This window comes from Porites lutea, chromosome 4 (genome assembly GCF_958299795.1).
Source record: "Porites lutea chromosome 4, jaPorLute2.1, whole genome shotgun sequence".
Classification (NCBI taxonomy): domain Eukaryota; kingdom Metazoa; phylum Cnidaria; class Anthozoa; order Scleractinia; family Poritidae; genus Porites; species Porites lutea.
The window spans coordinates 47,646,228-47,668,145 of record NC_133204.1 but is presented as its reverse complement, the minus strand read 5'-3'; the positions used below and the strand labels follow the sequence as shown (position 1 = coordinate 47,668,145).

At 39.1% G+C, this 21,918-nt stretch overlaps 3 protein-coding genes across 4 annotated transcripts; 1 reads left to right on the top strand and 2 right to left on the bottom strand.

Annotated features, from left to right (window-relative positions):
* The first annotated feature begins 798 nt into the window (after positions 1 to 798).
* LOC140935989 (uncharacterized) lies at positions 799 to 10,519 on the top strand. The gene is made up of 4 exons (XM_073385570.1): positions 799 to 934; positions 1,996 to 2,140; positions 8,821 to 8,991; positions 10,100 to 10,519. The coding sequence occupies exons 1-4, from the start codon at positions 877 to 879 to the stop codon at positions 10,254 to 10,256; spliced, it is 531 nt and encodes a 176-aa protein (XP_073241671.1). The 5' UTR covers positions 799 to 876; the 3' UTR covers positions 10,257 to 10,519.
* On the bottom strand, positions 2,859 to 6,661 carry LOC140935988 (DBH-like monooxygenase protein 2 homolog). The gene is made up of 3 exons (XM_073385569.1): positions 6,330 to 6,661; positions 4,243 to 4,398; positions 2,859 to 3,121 (listed from the first exon to the last, which is right to left on the bottom strand). Exons 1-3 carry the CDS (start codon positions 6,606 to 6,608, stop codon positions 2,906 to 2,908), a joined length of 651 nt encoding a protein of 216 aa, XP_073241670.1. The 5' UTR covers positions 6,609 to 6,661; the 3' UTR covers positions 2,859 to 2,905.
* Positions 10,520 to 11,334: 815 nt separating the features above from the next.
* On the bottom strand, positions 11,335 to 21,224 carry LOC140935987 (QRFP-like peptide receptor). 2 transcript variants are annotated; one of them, XM_073385567.1, is made up of 3 exons: positions 21,185 to 21,224; positions 14,970 to 15,060; positions 11,335 to 12,747 (listed from the first exon to the last, which is right to left on the bottom strand). In XM_073385567.1, exons 2-3 carry the CDS (start codon positions 14,989 to 14,991, stop codon positions 11,492 to 11,494), a joined length of 1,278 nt encoding a protein of 425 aa, XP_073241668.1. In that variant the 5' UTR covers positions 14,992 to 15,060; positions 21,185 to 21,224; the 3' UTR covers positions 11,335 to 11,491. The 2 variants fall into 2 exon arrangements, with proteins under 2 accessions (XP_073241668.1, XP_073241669.1); XM_073385568.1 differs by having other exon boundaries at positions 14,970 to 15,047; positions 21,185 to 21,209.
* Positions 21,225 to 21,918: the final 694 nt, after the last annotated feature.

Genomic DNA, 21,918 nt, shown 5'->3' with positions numbered 1-21,918 from the left:
CTCAGCAATTTCTGGTTAATTGTGAATGCAAATCAGAGAACACATCAAAACCTAGAACGAATAATTGTTATTGTTATCCATTCAAACCTTTTCTCTGTTTTCCGCTTGGCTTAAATCTCCCGGCTAAACCAGCAATCGTACTCCAAATTTGGGACTTTGACGTCAATTGTTGACAGAAAAAGGGGCAACCGTAGGCGTGGTTGCTAATACAGCTGTTTTGAAAGGAACACCGAGACAAATTAATGTTTTGAAGGTGGTAAGGGATCAGAATGTGTTAAGGTTGGAAAAGTTTTGAATGAATAATAAAGCAGCTATTGGTTCGTATAATGCAAAGAATTATGCAGATCTGCATAATTTTTCATATCATGCGAAAGCCGAATCCAATAATTAGTAATTAACGTAACAAAGGTGAGAATAATACCGCCAGACAGGCAAAGCCAGTTTCCCCGGCACCCGTGGTGGCTCCGTGCAATAAATGCACAAAATGCACAGCTCACGAAAGGTTTTTTTTTTTTTTCTTTTTATTATGAACAATTTTGGGGGCAATTTTTAAACGATTTCCCCCCCAAAAAATCCATGGTAACACAAATGTGGTAATTGTAAAAATGTGTTTGATGACTCTTTAATTTAAAAATCAATAGGTTGTTCACTAATGTTTTTGTTTCACAGCATACACATTCTAGCTATTGTTTGATTTTTTGATAAGAAAGAAAAGATTTTGACACATTAAAGCTTGATGTCGTGACGTTGGTTAATCTTTCTAATAACTTTTCCAGAAGTTGGTTACATCTGTTTGTGCGGATAAAATTAAAGAAGCAGAGTGATAGCTACTCTGTTCTGACTTCACACTTTAACGACCGGTTAGCTTTTCAAAGAATGATTTTTTACATAATTTTGCTGGCTTTTATTGGTCTTCCCATGGTTGAAGGACAAGGTAGATTGTAACCTGACTTTTATACAATATTTTAAGACTATACGACTTAACTAAGATGATTTTTAACATCTTCAAAAAGACAAAACCGGGAAGTACTCACTAAATCTGGGCTGTTGTGGTAATGTTCGTTTATTGGATACAGAGATAAAAAACTTTGCTCGCATCAGCTAAGATTCCGTAAACCTGTCAACCACTAAGATGTATCTAGCTTTAAGCAGCGGGATTTTTCTCCGTACTCCCATGATAAAAGTCGAACATCCAAGATGGACAACCACCTCCCACAAGAGATCACGAACCGAAAAAAAAAAACAAACAAACAAACTCATTCCTCTCAGTAAAAACACTGTAATTTCAACCTCTAGTAAGCTACCATCAAATCTTTCAGATTGATCTGTAGGGGTGGTTCATGTACTATCTTCTGAGAGCTTCTTTAAGATATATTGTAAGGAGGCTGTTTATATCGAGGTAGTCGGTGATGTGGCTACCACATGTCTGTCTTGGAAACAGGTTTGCTTGCAAACAAGCCAGCGTTTTATTTCTAAGTGGAAGTTCCACTCTGAAAAAGTGACCAAGGATGTATGGAATAGTGAAAATAATCTTTACGTTACCGACAAATTTTCTGCTTGTTTGACCACAATCAAACTATTAGGCACGCATCAAGCAAGCCCAGCACATTGTGAGAATGATGCTCTTTACAATCTTAACCAGATATTTTTTTTAGGAGACGTCTGCACGCAGGCAATTCAGTTCTCAGACTATTTTACTTTAAACTGTATTATTTGGAAACGTCTTCTTCCGCTTAAGGTCACACTTTAAGTCTTAATACGAATAACGTGGAACTGCTTTTTCTGTGTGAATGTTTTTCTCCTTGGGAAATCTACGGAGACTTGCATTCGCCATAGCTACTTTACCTTCAAGGAAAACATTTCAGTATAAAAATAAGCGATGATGTTTACAGAAGCCGAATGAACTGGGCAATATTCCTTTAAAAACAAATAATTAACACAATTAATGAATCAAAGAACTGAAATGACCACGTTGCATGTATCTCGTGACCTCAGATCCCTCAGCTGGAGTTTGGACGAAGATCAGCCGTCTTCCAGTGTGTGTGAAAGCTAGAGATGAAGGGTACGGTTTTTTGCAATACTCTGGTGAGAGTAAACTGCTCGGAGGTTTGAAACTCCAGTATGTGTCAGGAGAAATAAGGTGAGAGGAAAGAAGTAGTAACTAAACAACCAATGTATAACCTACGTCAGCGGTGAAAGCGAACAAGCTGGGGAGGGTTTCTGGGGGAGGGGCTGAAGGAGGAAAAAGTTATTCAAAAATGAAACTAAAATCTACCAACGCTCTTTTTTCGCGCCCTCAGTCCCAGTTGCCGGGTTCAATTCCGTAATCTGTGACTATACCGGGCTAAAAAATTCTTATTTTAACTGAGGACGAAAAGAGAAAGTAAAATGAACTTAGTATCCGGTTCCAAGAAAATGTGTCCTTCACATACACCGAAAAACACATGTAATAAGTTTTATTAGTAAAATCCAACTAGTGGTCCATTATCAATGCTGCGTTCTGATTGGTTGAGCTACTACTAGCCTATATGTTATACCCTACTAGTAGCGAAAAGCGCCGGATTTTTGGTGGCAAAAAAGGATTAAAGTCTTGCTTTAACTAGCTAAAGTTGTTTTGTCTCAATATTTTTGACCAACTAGTTGGATTTTACTAAAACAATTATTCCTCTCGCCCTAATGGCCTCTGAGTCAATCGAGCCCATTCGGGCTCGAGGAATAATTGTTAAATAACAGGTGGATGATTAAATACTACTGAATTGAAGACAAACCAGAAAATGATTTTATTCATCTATTGCGTATTTATTTTGACTTATTCTTTTGGTGTTAATCTTGTCATCCTACATCTGCTTATCAGTTAACATTTAAAAAATTAAAGTTGCACTACAGACGGCCACCAACAAAGCTGTTAAAAGGAAGTTACAAACATAATCAAAACAAACAAGGTACCGGCAAAGGTCAAACTATAGGGAGTAGATCTTGGCCCGTTGGACGTAGCCTCCATTATCAGGTTGTATTTTTTAGATGATACCCCATTTTGGCTGTGTACCAAAGCAGGGGTAAGACCTGAACTCGCGTCGTCGTCAACTCGCCATGCCCACACAATCCAAACCTCAGTACTTTTCTGCAAGTTTAATAAAGTAATTTAAGGGTCTTGTCACGCTATTTACTATATCTTTAAAAAGCTTGAACGTGTCTTCGCATCACTTGAATTCCAAATTAAAGTAAAATTAATGGTCCGGTTTTGCTATAATTATTTAGCTGTTGAAACTGTTTTCTGTTGTCTGTTTCTGCGGATCACAAGGATGGACATGTATTAAAACTTGAAGCAATTGTGCCATATCCCTGATGACGCTTGTTTGATATCTTCTTCATGACTTATTTTGGGCGTGGTTTAAGGGCACTAAGCAATAACTTAAGCACAGAATTGGCCTAAAACAGCGATATTTGTCGTTACGATGCTCCATAAAGCAGTAAAGGTAGGAAAGAGGTAAATGTGCTCTAACTATGGTACACTCGGCGAGCTTTTGCTAAAGGAAACCTTCTTAAAGGGACATCAATCAATAAGCTAAGGTCCGGGCAATTTCACCACTTAACTATGCAGTTTTTATCCGCCCACATCTGGACACCTATCTTAAAAACTAAACACAGGCACTCCAAGCTCAGAATGAGAACCTGTGTACCATAAGTCATTTGATCATAATGTCAACATGGTTGAAAATATATAGGATTTGTAAGGGATTTATAAGCGATTTCTTCAGTTGTTTTCCCCTTTTACACTCATAAAGAAATCGTATATAGGATTAGATCAGGAAAATAACCACACAGGAGGAAAGCAACACAACACTTTCCCATGAAAATCTTGTAAAACTTTTTTGAGACTTTTTGTGTCCACTCATTTTCTTGAATCTGAACATACGTAACGCTCATCGCTTCCAGTAGAAATTTCTAAGGAGAAGCCAGTGAAAACGAGATTGACGCAGCACTTTAATTATTTTGCAATTTCCAAAATTAACTTAAAGTTGAATTAGGAACATCGAAATGACAGTGTGGTCATAAAAATAGAAAGAAAGCGAAGAGGCAATAGAGAATTATACAAAGGATTAAGGGTAGTTAAGGGTCGATGAGCTTAAAATGGATTAGAAACAATATATGAAATTGGATAAAATTAAATTAATAAATTTTCTATCATATAGAAACCGCTACGTCACTTCTTTAAACATCATGACAAGACTAATTTTTTACCCTAAACTGTACATCATGCGGATCATCTTCTTCATCAGTTGTAGCAATTCTGTTAAACTCCACTCTTGTATATCCGTTTTCCTCACTGGCGGCTGTGAGCTTGTAATCTGGAGTTGGATCTTTGTTGGGGGTTGAAGTGGAAACACTATGATACCCCTGTCGGTTAAGAGTTTGAAAATAAAGCATCGCACTTTTTAATACCTTCCTATGTGTTTCAGTATTTGTTGGTCTTTTATCGTGGCCTCCAGTTCTACGTTTATTTTTGTATCTGCTGAAGGTTTTAGGGAACAAGATTTAACATTAATCCGGTCGGAATTTATACGCCCCTTAAAGCTAAAAAGATTATGTACCAAGTGCCCCCTTCGAATAAGTGTTCTCCTATCCAGGTATATCTTCAAAATGTAGACCGACTTGTAAAATCACTGGCTGTAAGCACTGCCGTTTATTCAAAGATTTTTCGCTGCTGTTTGTACAAATGGTCCTTGCAACAATAAATTTTTCTAAGTAAATTTTTCGGCTTTTTTTGGGCAAACGGTTAAGACTATTGAGACCCTCTTATAAATCTTATGAGCTGCGCGGATTGGTTTGTTTTCAGCAAGAAAAAAAAATATCTCGGAAACCGCCCTGGAAAGAAGACAAAATCATACATCAAGTTATTTTAACCAAAAAATGATGATAGGCTCAGAAAAATTATCTCGCTCAAACTAAATCATGTAAATCACTCAACGAAAACACTTCCCCGTAAAATGATTAATGGTCGTTCCTTTATTGAGAACTTTTTCAGTCAAACTGTGTGTTATACAGAGAAACTCCGCCTTACGGCCACCTTGGTAATACGGTCACCTCGTTATTACGGCCACTTTTTTTTGGTCCATTGACCATATTAACGGGGTTCCACTGTATTGTTTTTGGCGACCAAGCTTGGTAAACCTTTATATAGAGAGAAAACCGTTTACAGTACAACCCATTAAACGGCCATAAATCGGCCCACGCACCACACAGGAGAGACGTAACATATTTTATGTAAGGTAAGCTGTTTTTTATTGAAATCCTTTCATTTTCCTAGGTTTTTTTTCCATATAAATCCTTATATTTCGAATGGTATGCAACAAGATTCTCTCTTGTGTACAACAAAGTCGATGTTCGCCGATGCTTATATTTCGAGCTTCGGCTACCTCTGGTGGAACTTGGATGCGGAGAAAGACGATCTCTCCGCCTCCTCGATCGCGTGCGTCTCGCCCTCCACGCTCGCTTCGCGCTTGCCTTCGCTTTCCTAAAAAACGCGAAAGAAAAGGCCTGTTTTGCAAGCTATGGTAATAATTTTTCCCATTTTCAAATATTTCCGTCGATCAGATTTGGCTCAGCCGTTTCGAACGCCCCCTCCCGGCTTTCGAACGCCTCGCCCTTTCGTCGTCTCAGCCGTTTCGTCGTTTGCTAAGTCAGGCGTATTTCTGAAAGAAGTGACGACCGGAAATACGTATTTGTTTGCAGGATGGTCGTTTGTTGATTTACCGACCTTTCCAATTCTATTCAGAGAAAAACTTCGAATTTACATGCAAGAGACTCTATCACTCTGCCTCGGAAAACAGCAAGAAACACTTTCAACTTACACAGAGCAAATTCGTAACTGAAACGAGTTAAGATCAGTCAAAGTTAAGCTTCGCGGTATGAAGTTAAATGTGGCTGGGTTGCAACTTATGCTCCGGCTTCTCAAACTATCAACCACTGAAAATGCCAACGTTGCTGGCACGGCGAAGCTGCAAAGTCGCCATAAAGCAATTAACATCTCAACGAAACCTTTCTAATTTATACGGCTGAAATCAAAACTAGTAACCTTGTAGATCGATGAGTGAGCCGTAACGAAAAGATTATATAGCGAGTTTATGAAATACGTCTACTACTACCGTCCCAGTTTCGGTTGACGATAACAAAATGGAAAACCTCAGAGGATCCAAAAACAATGGCCTTCCAAACACTTCCTCAATAACCCTAACCCTATCTTTCTTAAAATATAGCCAAAGGCTACCCGACCCGACCCGACCCAATCAACGCAATCTTAAATTAAATTAAATTTCTACTATACTTACAAAAATATATTGGGAATAATTAGAGGTGACTCCACCAACAGCGATATCGTAATTCTTCATGCGTTTCCCATCAGCGGAAGTAGTAAAACCCACTGCACACCAGCCTGTAGTTTTACATGTCATGTTGAAAAACAACGTGTTGTTGTTGTATGTCCATTGCAATCGAAAATTGCCATCACCCGATTCAAAGCTAGCGTGGTTGGAGGAATCCACCCTTACAACTATATTAGCGAGCAAAGTGAACAGAAAAGCAGCAGAGATTTGTCTCGCCATCTCCATAGAATGATAGATTGTGCTTCAACCGAGGGTGAAGTATTCTGTGACTGGTAGTCTCCTTTGCAGCCGTTTTTAGGCTAGTCACGCAACGCGATGTGACTGGTTACTGGCCCTGAAATTGAGACCAAACAATGTACGTGGCGCTTCAGTGAAAAGTGAGTTCAGAAGAGCGTCCTTGGGGGTCTTGCAGTCTAGACATTTACCAAAAAAGTGAATAATGTGCACGCAAGTAGAATATGCGTCCAGGTAGACTGCTTGCAGTCCGCCTTTTCTCTTTTAAGGGACAAAAACAAGACCGCAGTTCTTATCTCAGCCAGCGAGATTGCAAACCACGACGTTATATTGGGACCAGACGACACCCTTGTTTATCGCGGTTCGCGGCTTCGCCGGTCGCGTACTTGTTTTTCGCGTGCAGTAACTTTGCAAAGAAAAATAGGAAACTGCTCGCAGTCTAATGCGTAGGAGACAAGAGAGTGCTTTCACCGTGACGTCATCAAATTCTAAAATCAAAATAGCGAGGAATTCTTTTGAATACCAGGCTGAAAAGCGTATTCCATTTGGAAAATACAGCATTTTGAATTTCCAAATTTTTACAGTGCCAGGAGCCGATGGCACAACAGTGGTAATCTCGGCAGAGATGTCTGGTTTAAGAACAGCTAATGATTTTCAGCAGTTTATACTTTTAAGCGGTACAAAACGTGTTTTTGCGAATACTAATTTGCTTACAAGCAAAAAGAAATAACTTTTATCGCAAAGGTGAAAGCCTGATGTCTTTGCTGATTTCTGGTCAACATATTGGTCAGTCCCATGTTGCATGGCGTCCCCATACAAAGCTCTATAAACTTGCGTGAAACGATTCGCTCCGCACAGACCTGAGACTTGGGTGTGTTGTATATTTATGAGTCTTCTGTAACATTTCATTTTCTTTGCTTCTTTCGTTCAACGGTTCCAAAGTTATTTTTCCATTGCGTGACAGTGAAACAAAGAATTACAAATCCTTTATGTTCAAGCCAATTTGGGGATTATGCATTGATACCATACGTATTGTGATTAAAACCCTCATGCTGAGCTTGGGCTGCCTGTGATAATTGCCGGCTTAGTGACCTCGCACACCGTACTCACTTCGGTTCTGAAATACTTTTGCATTGACATATTAGGGGCCTTGGGAGAGTGGGTCCTAGCTAACATAGTTTAATGATAATATCTGCGAAAACATTGAAATCTTTATTCAACCTCGATTCGATGTAAACAAAACAGCTTTCGGGGCCTGGCAAGTTTTTGAGACTTTCGAGCCCTGAACGGGCCCCGCTGAGCCTGCGAAGAGCAGACGTATTTCCGGTCGTCGCTTTAGGACCCTGATCTCACTTCAAACCGCTTGTGAAGTATTCAGTGAGGTGAGCAAAGTCAGACATGTGACTAGAGCATATGGTTCTTCAATAAATGGTGGCTAGAGCACAAGTCCCAACTCAGTCGCTATATGCCGACGCTCAAAAGAAAGAAAAGCGAACCGTTATTAGAATTAATACTTAATTTACAATTATTGAATTCGCCTTCGTATGATGCAACGTGAAGAATTATGCAGATCATTATTTATTAAAAATACTTTTAACTTCTTAATAAGCTTACCTATTCGTAGACTTTCTTCAAAACTTTGGTATATTTCAGTCTCAGCACGGTTTCAGGATATAAACGGATGTTTTTTCTTACAGATAACACAGTATGAATATGAAAAACTGTTTGAACGCAGAAGTCCACGCAACACGTAAATATAACTGACTGGTTCCTGTTGCCGGATCTCTAATTAAAGAGATGTTGTAGCCAAACGTCACTTGATGTGTAAAATGAAACAAAACTGAATGCAAGGCTGGCACTACGCAGAGGGCTGATTAAGGCTAATTTTGTTAGCCGAAATATTGGCCATAATAAATCAGCCCTTTGCCGTAGTGCCATCCTTACATTCAGTTTTGTTTCATTTTACATGTCATGAACATGTTTTGCATATTCTTGCGTTGCGCAGCCTCGTTAATTCCACTGAAAAATATACCATCAATCAATCTCGTTTCCAAGCAAATACCGTCAAAACGATGGTATGTTGCTTGCATCTCCCAAATATGGTATGCACCAGTTGGTATAATACGCAGAATTAACCCAGGAATGGAATCAAAGGCAACGGTGAAATATTTTGAATAAATAGTCATTGTTTTTATTGACTTAGGTGCGTCAGCAACGAGGCTCATAACAGCAGATGGGGTTGTAGCGGTCGAGCTCAGCCGCTGAACATTATCATCACCGATAAAAACAACCATGTTATCTTTCCACTTCCGGAAATCATCAAAAATAGTGCTGGATCAGGACTGTGGTACTCTATACCTTTCGTTAACGAAGTGTAAGTCTGACATGATTCTATTGGACGGCTTAACTGATCCCGTTGCTGTTCAATATATTTTTTTAAAAGTTGAGATATATAACTTCATATTCGCTGGGTTCCCTTGTGAATCTAAGGACGTAGTCACCTTCCTAGTTCAGCCACAGGTCAGCCTTCAGGGGCAGCCAATGGGAAATTTTGAGAAAAAGACCTAAAAACAACAACAAAGCGTGAATAAAGCTTCCTGAAACCATTTTAAGTATTTTGGGAGATTGCTGGGAAAAATGTATCTGTTCCTCACTCCCAGCAAGACTGATGGAAGAGTTAAGAGCCAGCAAGGTGCGCCTACAACTCTGCAACCTGACTTACTAGGAAGTTTCACAGCAGACGTGTGTATAGACATAACTGGCCAGTTTGGGTGTGGTCATAAAGCAAAATTCAGACCCTAATTTAGGGGGGGGGGGGGGGGCGTCGGTAGGACAATGGGAGTGACCGAGGGACCAATTCACCCCTTCAGTGGTTAAAGAACACATAGCACCTATTCTACACATCAAATATCCTCAAACAGCCAGAGCCTGCAACATTTTCTTTCCAGGGACATATCATTACTTGCACATCTCCCTGCCATCAATAAATTGCCTGAAGAACAGATCTTTTGCGGAACAGATCCATTGGGTGCCCCTGAGCCTTTTACAGTAACAGTTCGGTGCCGTGAGCCAACAGCTAATCACCCACAGTTATATCTTATTAGTGCGAGCGGCAAAGCAAGTCAAACCAGTGAGGAACAGGTAGTAAAAAAGACGGTTTACAGCCTCCTCAAGCACGGTCCTATGTTAGCCAACCTGGCAATAAAAACGGACCGATGCAATGAAAGACTAACGTGCCATGCCTGAGTCACGGGCTTCAGTGTGTTTCTTAGGTTGTGTTCGATTAAGATTAACCGTTTCATACAAAACCGCTCGCTTTTGGTTCAGGGCTTTGGCTGGGTTAGGTTAGTTGGGTATAGTCAATTCCCGAGGAAGTCTGGAAATGCCTACATCCAGTAGGCCATTCCCAAAACTTTACTACGCTGGGCGTTGTTAGAGAGGTCGAAAGGCGCAGTGTATTTATCTGAGCTCTTTCTCCTCAGATATTCTGACGAGCTGGTCTTCGCGAACTTTGGTCAGCCGTTGTACCTGCCAACCGACGAAAAATTGCGGTTTTGGTACGGAGACGACTTGAAAAACCACTCCGAGGGTGATAACCAGGGTCAAGTCTGCTTCCATGTGTTCGCGCTCTTCATGTGACTTTGGGAACAAATTTCAACACAAGTGATTTTTAAAATTAATTTCAACTTACAAAGTCAGTTATCTTAAAGTCATAAATTAGGGAGTAGTAAAGCGACCTAACTCTGCATTGGTTTATTTGCAAAAGAATAATAATACAAAAAAAACTTGATTGGAACTAATTTTACAAGGTAAATGCATACCACGGGTTATATCTGCAGATAGTTAATTAATATTGATGCGAGAACAAAGGTGCAATAAAGAACATGGATTCGTCAAGGATATTTAAATCTCTTTCTCACTATAGTCTAAACTTAAATTTAATTAAAAATTAAAATTAGTTTTAAATTTAAGTTTAGACTTTCTGATTGTTAAAAGCAATTCCGGTCGGTTATAACAGTGAGGATTACCTTCCCTACAGCATGGTCTTATTGCCTGCCTTGCGGCCGGTCACTTGTTTTCTGACGAGCAACAGCGACCACCCTGTGGGAGGGGGTGGGTTGACCACGGTGACATAAACGGACCAGGAGGGAAGTTGTTAGCCTCCCACGCAGGCGTTTTTAGGGGAGCTCGTGTTTCGTCCCTCCCACAATTGTGGAGCTCCCCTAAATACACCTGCGTGGGAGGCTAGGAAGTTGGGGGATTTGTTGATTTTTGTGGCCAATTTTTAGCCCGGGGTAGGGGTTTTTGATCGCTTTTGCACTCTTTTAACAGGATATAATATCGCAAGACGTTTTCCCTGTAAATTCATTATTAATATGCTATAATCATGTGTGCAGTATAAAAAGCATATCAGGGAAACTATTTATTGAATCCTGGTTGTATGACTTACAGATTACCCTCATGGCCGTTGATAAATGCATCGAATCTATGGCATCACAATAACAATGTTAGAATACTGTTGGCAGGGGCGGATCTAGGGGGAGGGTGCAGGGGGTGCGCACCCCCCCCCCCCCTTCCTGAGATAGCCTGCAGTTTTCTAATACAACTGGTATTATGCAAAAAAAAAACTATGTGGTTTATTGGTGTTGAAGTAGAGCAAGAGACGAGTGCACCCCCTCCTTAAAAAAATCCTGGATCGGCCCCTGGTTGGGTAATGCTGTCCAGCCTACTTTGTATTCATATACGATCTATTGATATCAATAAATGGTGGCTCGCTCAGAAATCAAGTATGAAGAGGGCAATAGAGAACCAGCATGTATGCACTGTCTCAAGGCCAGATTCAGGCAATTAAAATGTTCTCAGCAAAAGCTTTTTCATGAAATCGTTGTGCTTTCTCTTGCCTCTGCAACTGAGCTCTCCTTGTCTTGCCAGGGACTGACTGTTGCTCGTTTCTCCACATTACTCGCAGGATCCACCACGACTTCGGTTTCTCTCACCTCTAAAAGACTTATCTGTCTAATAATTGGCAAATCACCGTTTTGCTCTGTTTTGTTGGATAATTCATACAGTTCTCTCCTTCCAAGTGCTGTATCTTCGACGACGTATTCCTGAGACATGCACCGGGCCAATACGGTGTTGGGAGTCGTATGACTTCCGCGGGATCTCAAGTTCCCGGCCGGTCCGAAGCAACTCCTGAGGACTTCGAGAAAAGGGCGGCGAAAATTTCTGTTCAGTACAATGTTAAGGTAAGGGTTTATTGCGGAGTTTGCGTGCGAGATACCAAAAATGATTATCAAAGACAGGTTGTTAAATGTTTTATCTTCAAAGAATATGAAAAAGTGCATTAAATGCGCAGGTAGCCAGCACAGCGCGAAAACCACCACAATAATGATGAGTATTTTTATAGTCCTCCGCTTGCTAAGTTCTTCATTTCTGAGACTAACTTCTGTTGGATTGCCAGGAATTCGTCGAGCCCATAGCTTGAAAGAAATAATACTGTAGAATATGCAAATGACGATCAAAGGCACCAAATATAGGGCGATGAAAATAAACGAAAAATAAATCCTTAACGCTGTAAAAGAATTGGCCAAGGGCTCCCACAATAGAAAGCAGTGGTAATTGTTATCTTCGAGTAGATCGCTTTTGTAGTAATAGAGGTAGGGTGACATACATAATACGGATACCAGCCAAATAAGCATGTTTGTCCTGGGAATGTGACGAATGACGCTTACACGTTTAAATGGATATGCGACGGCGAAGAAGCGATCCAGCGCTATCACTGTCAGCGTTAAAATGGATGCTGCAATGGACAGAGCGATTGAAAAGTGTAGTAACTTGCACGTGATCATACCCATAATGCCACCGAACCAGCGGCTTGCAACGTACGTGTAGGCGACCGAATAGGGCATGGCACTGAATGTCATAAGGAGGTCTGCGGCGGCCATGTTGGCAATTAAGCAGTTTGTGACTGATCTCATAAAAGGCCTTGTAAACACGATGAAGATGATGATTGTGTTACCACTCAAAGAGAATAGAAGCATTATACTGTACACTACGATGATGGTAACTTGGTGAATAATTGACGGTGGCTGAAATGGGTCGACCAACTCATCGGTGGAGTTCATGGAATCTGAAAAAGTGACAATTTTATGAATTAATGACTGGAAAACGGACATTTCACTCTAGATTAACTAATCAATATACAGAGTCCTCAGTTTACCAGAACTTGGATCGTCGTCCGAGCACTTACTAAATAGTATAGAAGTGGCACCTTACCTTCCTCGGGCATTTAAAAATGTACCAGCGCAGGGTTAGGCGTCCTGTGTACAGCCAAAAAAATCTAGAAGCGGGAAAAAGAGCGCCCGACCCGGAACTCGGTCTACAGTGCGTTTACCCTTACACAAACAGTTGAGACTGAAAAAACTGATCGAACACCCTGGGCGCAAGACGAGACTCTTTCCGTGGTATAAAATGACCAGTTCTTGAGCGGTGGACGGCCAAGAGCAAAAAAATGCAGTTTTGTCTAAAGTCTTGGAATAATTCTTCATTTCAAATCTTATAATGATAATAGTCGTAAAAAAACTTTTTTCACGCAGTGTCGAAACCAATTAACAGAGAACGTTCTCCGGGCCCCTTAAGGGTGGCCCGAACCTATTTATATGCGTGTTTGTTATGTTCTTTATTTGCGTTTTTCAGAATGAAAGATTCAACCGATTTCTATGCTTTTTAGCATACCAAATAAATAATAACGGAACTTTAAGAAAATGTTATTTGTTTCTTGTAGATATAAAAAACCTTTGAGATATCGGCATATATCTAAAACCGAATTTTTGCGAAAAATGTAAATAACTTCGAAATCCCGAGACAGATTTTCCCCTAACTTCAGCGCCTCAGAGCTCTCTAGTTTTACATCTGCAAGTTTGAAGGCAATTAATCGTGACCGTAGAAATCGCTGCACAAAACGCTGGTCAAATTTAAACTTAAAATGCTACGCTAACACATTTGTGAAAGTTGACGCGCGAATAGAGGTAGTCAAGAGTGCCGACAGACTATCTCCTATCTGAAAGGATATTCCTACCTAAAGCTTTATAGCAAGAAACAGAGTATTGTGATCAGAAACCTACGGCGAACATAGTTAGCACTACAAGAAGGACAACTATATGCTGAGTGCGCAGTAATATTAAAGAACTTCTATTCATCAAACTTACGTTGTATTTGCCCCTCTCTTTTGGAAAAAATCTTAATAAAGCAAAATATAGCGTCTAGGAAAAACTGTCAAGAGAGTTTAGCGTTGCAGGTTCCCGTTTTGAAGAGAAATAAGGCCACCAACTCCCGTACTTCTAACCATCCATTTTTCAGCTGCAATGAAATCCTTTCTTTGGTAATTTATTCAAGCTTTTTAGATTTGCCATCACATTCGCACGGGAAGTTTACCACTTAGGAATAAAGATGAAGACAAATATGACAATCGTCTTATTCTTCCAGATTATCCCCAACAGCAAACTGCCCGTGCGATTGTGATGGTAAATCTCAAAAAGCGTGAATAAATTACCAAATACGAGGGTTTCATTACAGCTAAAAAATAGATGGTTAGAAGTGCAGCTGGAGTTGGTGGCCTTATTTCTCTTCACTGGGAACCTGCGATGCTAAAAACTCTTGACAGTTTTTCGTAGAAGCTATATTTTGCTTTGTTAAGGTTTGTTTTCAAAAGAGGGGGACAAATACAAAGTCACTGAGTTTGATGAATAGAAGTTCTTTAATATTACAGAGCACTCAGCGTAAAGTTGTTCTTCTTGTAGTGCTAACTGTATTCACCGTACGTTTCTCATTACTCTGTTTCTTCAATAAAGCTTTAGATAGGAATTATATCCTTTCAGATAGGAGATAGTCTGTCGGCAGTCTTCCTCTATTTGTGCGTCGACTTTCACAAATGTGTTAGCGTAGAATTTTAAGGTTAAATTTGACCAGCATTTTGTGCAGCGAGTTCTACGGTCACGATTGCCTTCAAACTTGCAGTTGTAAAACTAGAGAGCTCTGAGGCTTATTTGCGAAGTTAGGGAAAAATCTGTCGTGGGATTTCGAAGTTGTTTACATTTTTCGTAAAAACGCGGTTTTAAATATATGCCGATATTTCAAAGGTTTTCATACCTACAAGAAAATAAATAACATTTTCTTAAAGTTCCATTATTATTTATTAAGGATGCCAAAAATCATAGAAATCGTTTGAATCTTTTATTCTGAAAAACGCAAATCAAAAACATAACCAACACGCATATAAATAGGTTCGGGCCACCTTAAGGCCTTTAGCGTGAGCTGGGTTGGCAAGTGAGCTATAACTGATGTAATATTTACCGTTTGCAATGGTCAAATTCATCTCCAGTCGGGTGCTAGTGGCGTTATTTCTTCAATCTTAAAGCCTCTCTCTTGAATCTAAAGTTAGAACCTTTTAGACAAACGTCAAACAAAATCAGCGATTTGAGTTAAATATATTGGAGCATAATTTTTATACTAACCGAACAAATTGCAAAACATATTTTTTTATACACCCTACCGAGGGGACAACACAGAAAATGAAGTTTTCTCCTGTTTTTTTAAAGAAGCTACAGTGTAAAATGTTTGATCTCGCACACTAACCTTGGTCTTTTGTTTCTTGGTGAGCAAAAGCTCTCACTTAAGGTTTGCGAAAATTTACAAATTTTCCTCTAACTTATCAGTTAAACCATTTTAGCAGGTCAGGTGCGCAATTTGCCGCTCTGTCATTGGTCAAGCCAATTGCTTGATTTGCGTGCGCCGTCGTTAACTGACGTTTCCATTCTGTTACTAAACCAGCCTATTGTGTCATATCAAGCGAGAATTTCTCTCTTGGTCATATCAATGCAAATCTGTCAAAAGTTTGAAAACGAAACGAATTGCACTAGAGGATCTTTCTTTGCTTCAAAACTGCGTATTAAGAAGAAAAAATATCTAGTAGCTAAGCAAAACTTTAATTATCCAATAATTTACCGATAAAGTGTAAATAACAATAAGCAACCGCCATCTTTGGTGCGACTATTTAAAGTTAAACTATCAGTCGAGTTTCATGCAAAATGGAATCAGTCAGTAGGTCTTCGCTATCTGTTTGTAGCAAACGACTTGCTTCAAATTCAATGGGGACTTGGCAATCTCCATGATCATTTATAATGGGACCCATGGCAACTTCGGCCCAATAACATTGGCAGTTAAGAATAAAGAACTTATATTAACTTTCGATTAACTTAAAATGTTGTAGCCTCACCGGCTCGTCAATTTCGTTCACCGTTAAAGAACATTACCTGTACTTATTTATTCTGAATAGCAGTCAGCATCATTTGAGTTCATTTTCGGCTTTGGCTGCAGGTGTTTAATAAAACATTGTTATTAAAGCTAGCACGTGTTTGGTTTATCGTCGAGAAAGTTTCTCCTGCAAGCAATGCTATAATCGCGCTTTGTACAAGATTAGTAACCTAGTATCAACACTTTTTTAGTTTAATTAAATATCTTCCTCAAGAAAAAAGGCACGGATAAAGTACGTGAACGTATCTCAAAGGGTATTATTAGAATTATTTCCTTCTCGTGCAATGCGCGAACATAACACTGAAATTATTTCAGTTTAATGGAAAATTCAGTCCTTTTATAACGGAACATTTTTTAAAGTTATCTAAACTCGGTAACATGCATAACTTTCTGAAAAATTCTGCGCCGTTTGCATTGTGTGAGCAATGTTGTTTGACATTTGACTGTTGATTCAAAGAGCGGAACTTTTCATTACGCCCAACTCTCAATTATTAGATGCAAACTAGGACAATTTCAGCGCACAATTTAAAAGGCAAAAGGAAGTTGTTTAAAATGGCTAGAGATCCTTATAATATCAGTTTCAAATGCAACAGAAATTCTTATTAAAGAACTAACCAAGAGGTCAAAAAGGTTCCCATTTTTATTGTTTTTGCGTCAAATTTCCAGGTTCTTGGCCACGTTAAAAACTTGCTGAAACTTATTAACGCATTGAAAATGAAAAACTTGTTTATACTAACCGAACAAATTACAAAACATATGCTTTTATATACCCGACCGAGGGGACAACACAGAAACTGAAGTTTTCTCCTGTTTTTTATAAAGAAGCTACAGTATAAAATGTTTGATCTCGCATAGTAACCTTGGTCTTTTGTTGCTTGGTGAGAAAAAGCTCTCACTTAAAGTTTGCGAAAATTTACAAATTTTCCTCCAACTTATCAGTTAAACCATTTTATTATTCATTCAAAATATTTTCCCGATTCTGATTGGCTAAAAGCACACGCATAATTCACCATAACCAGTTACTGATGACCAAATTTGGAAGAATTTTGTGTTTAAAGAGGAAATGACGTCAAAAATGCAGCCTTTTCGCAGGTTAAGGCACCGTTAACCGAGAAGACCGGGGGACGAGGAGAGTTGTTTTGGTTGTGAAAACAAAAAATGGCGAACATTTCACTCGTTTCAAGAGTAAGAACTAGGCGAAATTATAGCTAAAAACATGGCAAGAACAGCAAGAACACAACTCGAGGGGCGAGATCTGCTATTTGGAGAATATTTACGGAGCTGAACAACCCTAAACGTGCACTATCGAAGGTGAACTTAACATCGATGGAGGTAAGCATGTTTTAGCTTTGTATTTAAACTAGGAATTATTTTGAATGAATAATAAAACAATTATTGAATTCGGCTTTCGTATCATATAAAGAATTATGCAGATCTCGGAGGGTGTTATCCTCCTCGATCTCCATAATTCTTCATCAGATACTCAGCCTCATTAATTAATTGTTAATTAGCAGGTGTCTCTGAGTATGAGATTTTTTTTTTTTTTTCAGTACCAGGCATTTTCATATATCCTAAGTTCACTCATTCATTGCACCTATTTGATTTTATAAAAAAGAAAAACTTTTAAACAAAAAATTTGAATAATTTCTATTCTCTATTTTAATCTTTTTTTGTGCGATCTTTCTGCTTTTTTTATTTAACAGATTAATTTAAGCTTACGCTGCTGCAGCTTAAATTTGTTATTTTTTTATTCACAAAACCGAGGTAATTAGTAAAGAAAAAAGCTTCCGTTGTGCTCTAGTTTATGAAGCAATACGTCTATTAAAATATGTTTTTATTAATGTTTTAGCTTTTTAAAAATGTTTTGTGACAGTTATAACGCTTTTAGAAACTATACCACTAATAACACTGTTATTACTGTCATTATTAGCAAGGTCCAGTTGCTAAAACAGTTTGGGTGGAACAAGTTATCTCATAACTAACTGAATACAGGAACTTTGTGTAGAAGTTTATAAATCATTAAGATCGCTCACGTATTTCCTGTACAACATTTTTCACCCTCTCTTACAAATTCGTTTTGTGAGGGATTCCCCCTTATCTATTCTATTTGTGTCATCGACGCCAGTTTAGTCAAATAACGCAGAGTCGGCAGAACTAGGGTTACTAAGCAACTCTACACAAATTAAAAAGCCGCGAGAATTAGTAGGAGTAAAAATTATGAGAGTATTATTGAACTGAGAAAACGGTTCGATAATTATTTCAGTTTTAAGTGTTTCTGGAAAGAAAACACAAAGTCAATAACTGACATCTTCCTTAAATAACCTGAAATACCACTTAATATATACAATTTACCGCCAATGCGTAATGTATTAATATTTGGTATTTTTTTGGAAAGCTAGACAGTATGCTGTACAAATTGCAAAGACAGTTTCACGCCCTACCTTGCACTTTGAAGTATAAATTCATTGATGTTAGACTATGTTGGAGAAACATTGTTTTCGTTATGAGCAATAACTTTACCCGTCCCATTAAATTATTCCATGAGGCCTGAGAGTCTAAGAAACGATATGAAAAAAAAATTATTTAAACGGTAACCATTACATTGGAAAATGTGTGTTCACTTATTGCTTAACACATTACCGTTTACTGCAGTTCGTAAAAGGTTTATATTCTTAAGTTTTTTCATAGTGGCATGTGGCATGGCTTGCATATATGGAGAATAACTTAAAGAAAGAAATTATACTGAAAATTGCGCCTTTTTTGGCGCCAATCAATTCACAAACAGCCGCTTCTTTAATGTTGCGCGCTCGACTACGATGACAATCAAAAAGCCAGGAAAGACTCCTTGATCATGAGTTCTCACGGTCGATTAGCTTTTTGTTTAGCCACAAAGATTCTAGCCAAAGGCTGATGTGGGCCTTAATGTTGACCGATTCTACATCACGAAAGTCCGCCATTGAAAAGATGTTTTGGAAGGTCACACTCTATTCTGCCTTATTTTACTTCTTTTTTTTTTTTGGCAAAAGATGTTTGCACGATTAACGTCGCCAGTCCAGGATCGTTATCAAATTTGATAACCATATGACGTCACAACATGGTGGCCATTTCAAAAGTCGGGAATTTTCGTACTCGCCTTTCTTTATCCGAGATTTTTTCCGATCTTATTCGGTGTAGACTCGTCAGGTACCCATGCCTTTCTGTTCGGTAAGTCCAAGGAGCTGATACACATCTGCCATTTTGAAACATGTGAATCCGTATTGAAGTAAATTTCCCTCTCAAATTGAAGCGTCCATCTGATTTTTGTTCCGAGATCAGGTATGTTTTTCCACTTCGTTGTTAAATTTAATGTACTTGTCGATTTTTGTGAGAGTTGCAAAAAATCTGGCGTTATTATATCCAAGGTTTATGCTTTCGATTCAGCATGTTTCTATTGTTGTGCAGAATCTCTGAAAAAAGTGCATCAGGTATTTTTATTCGCAATGCGCTTTCAATAATCGACAATAATGTCGGCCATAGTTGATTGATGTCTTCCTCAAGGTGCTGAGATGGCAGATGATGCCCATAGAAGCAAAATTTCAAAGTTATGTCGCCTTTGTGGCAAGATCGCGTCTTCAAATACCTCCAGACCACGCAACGGATATGACTCTTCGTGCTATACGACTCCGCACTTCAGTAACGCAAAATTTATTTACACGTGAAACATGCATTAAACTCGAAAATCCGTTTCTTTGTACAATAAAGAATTTAAACAGTTATTTGTATATGCTAATCAATGGAAGCCATACTCATTATCTGCATGTTCCGTTTTAGTTGCATTGACAGATCTATGGACAACAACCATCATCGACATCATCTCCTCGTGACAAGAGGAAAAAAGCAGAATGAACTTCGAAAAAGCACACTTCTGTAGACGATGTTAAAAATAAAACCTCTATCCTTAACAGAATAACCATTGTCTTCCATCACTGTGTCTCTTTAATTTGAACATTTCAGTATAAAAAAATTACGTATGAGTTTGATGATTTGTTTGAAATACACGAAGCTTTCCGCAGAGGTCTTATTTGGAAAAATGCGTCTCAAATACAATTTCACCAGTTTACAATCTACTGCGAGATGACTGTTATAAAAAACTGCCATGTACATGAGTTGCTGTCTCGGCAGTACTCCTTTCTATTTCTGAAAACATCTCCACATCGTCCGCCATATTGAATTCAAGAACGCTCTCCCAAAAATTAGGTCACGTGAACGAAATTTGAACAGCCATTGGCTCGTGGTTTGTTTTGGTCGAGGTTATTTTTTATCTTATTTGCATTTGAAACGGTGTGAGAAGTGCTTCTTTTTCAGACGGTGGGTCGCATGATTGTTCCTGATAAAATATTCAAAGCTCGAACGTGTCTTGTGTTTTGCTTTCTTGGCTGCGTGGTGAAGTTTCAGGCACGCGAAGCCAACAGCTGCAGCTGACCGAGAAGCGCAAGCTCGAATCCTGGCAATCGAGTTTGTGAGCGTTTGCTCTTTCTTTTCCTTCCAACTTTTAGCATTTTTTCTCCTTTACCTTTACCTTTATTAAGTTAGTAAAGCCGGTTCGGCATCACACGAACTCAGTGTTTAAAAAATACATAACTATTGAAAAAAAAAACATATTTTTAATGACTTGGCTAGTTCAAACAAACAAGGGAGGTGCGAAGAGACGCGGAAAAGCGTAAAGGAGACAAAGAGAAGTTCGCCGCTTCACGTGATTCTCGTGGATTACGGATTAATGTTAGTCTCGAGGCGTTCATTTAGTCTCGAATATTCGTTCACCGGCGCATTTAAAATCCCTAGAATTGTTGGTAGCCCGACTTCACGCTCAGCGAGCGTTTTTTACCCTCTAGCGTTGCTATAAAAAGAGTGGCCCTTGATTTGAGTAGCACAGGTTGTATACCCCTAAAAACCCTGACAGATTTGTGACACAGTACGTCTGCAAGTATTTACGAGGCTTATTTCTTTATTTTATTTGGGACTACCGAGTCTGCCATTTCCTAACAGCCTCGATCCCAAGGTCTTCTCTCTTCCTTTCTATTTTACCTCGTCCGCCGTTACGAGAGGGTTTCAATGGGGTTAACCGATAGGTGTAAAACGGCCAAAAATTTAAGCGATAGCCGTAAAAATTGAAAAATTTTAACCGTTAGCCGTAGTTAGGGTAAAAAGAGTTAACCATAAAAAAGCATTTGTTTCATAGCTAGATTTGTTAATTTTAAGGAAGGTGCTTAACTCACCTATGACCGGTTGCTTTTTCACGATCTTTTTCGAATGAACTGTTATGTCTGTTATCAGGAATGATCCTTTTCATCCCTTACGAGAGTGATGACGTTGGGATTTTCGGTTTTTTTAGTTCGATTTTTCGGTTTTTGTACTGAAAAACTTCGGTTTTTAGGTTTTGTTGGCCGTTGCGGTTTCCGATTTTTCGGTTTTTTAGCACCCGGTTTTTTGGCAAAAATAAAGCAGGTTAGATTCCTCTCTGAGTCTCTCCGCAGTCCAGATGTTAGGCTATTCTATATGTTTCTATTTTACTGTCGATGCAGGTCAAATTGCAATGTGGGATTTTGGAATTTTTCATTGAGGTTTACAGTAGGCTGTGCCAGGCTTTCGGTCAGTGTAGATGAGCGGAAAAAGCGAACGAGAAGCGAAAGAAGCACGGGAGCAGCGAAAACGTGAGTGAGAGAAAAACGGTGGGAAGGGAGAAGGGGAGAGCCTGAGGCATCTTCTTAAATACCTCAATTTGCCCACAACCCCGCCCACCTCGCGCAAACATGTCAAATTGTTAAAATTTGCAAGGGTGGATTCGCGCGATAAAATGCTTTCCAAGGTTGCGTTCTAGATTCCATATCATATCTAGGTCATCTTTCAAGACCGGCCGGCTTTGAAGGAATTATACGACATGTCCCCTGATGTCTTGGAACGAAGGTTCCTAGAGTTTCTTTGTTTACAGCAAAATTCGTTGTATCGCGCT

Coding starts and splice junctions, on each gene's coding strand:
- LOC140935989 (XM_073385570.1), top strand. CDS start 877: ATGATTTTTTACATAATTTTGCTGGCTTTTATTGGTCTTCCCATGGTT. Junction 935..1,995: donor TCCCATGGTTGAAGGACAAG/GTAGATTGTAAC, acceptor TCGTGACCTCAG/ATCCCTCAGCTGGAGTTTGG. Junction 2,141..8,820: donor TATGTGTCAGGAGAAATAAG/GTGAGAGGAAAG, acceptor TTATTGACTTAG/GTGCGTCAGCAACGAGGCTC.
- LOC140935988 (XM_073385569.1), bottom strand. CDS start 6,608: ATGGAGATGGCGAGACAAATCTCTGCTGCTTTTCTGTTCACTTTGCTC. Junction 4,399..6,329: donor ATTATTCCCAATATATTTTT/GTAAGTATAGTA, acceptor CTTAACCGACAG/GGGTATCATAGTGTTTCCAC. Junction 3,122..4,242: donor CGCATGATGTACAGTTTAGG/GTAAAAAATTAG, acceptor TTAAACTTGCAG/AAAAGTACTGAGGTTTGGAT.
- LOC140935987 (XM_073385567.1), bottom strand. CDS start 14,991: ATGAATTTGACCATTGCAAACG. Junction 12,748..14,969: donor GAATTTGACCATTGCAAACG/GTAAATATTACA, acceptor TCACTTTTTCAG/ATTCCATGAACTCCACCGAT.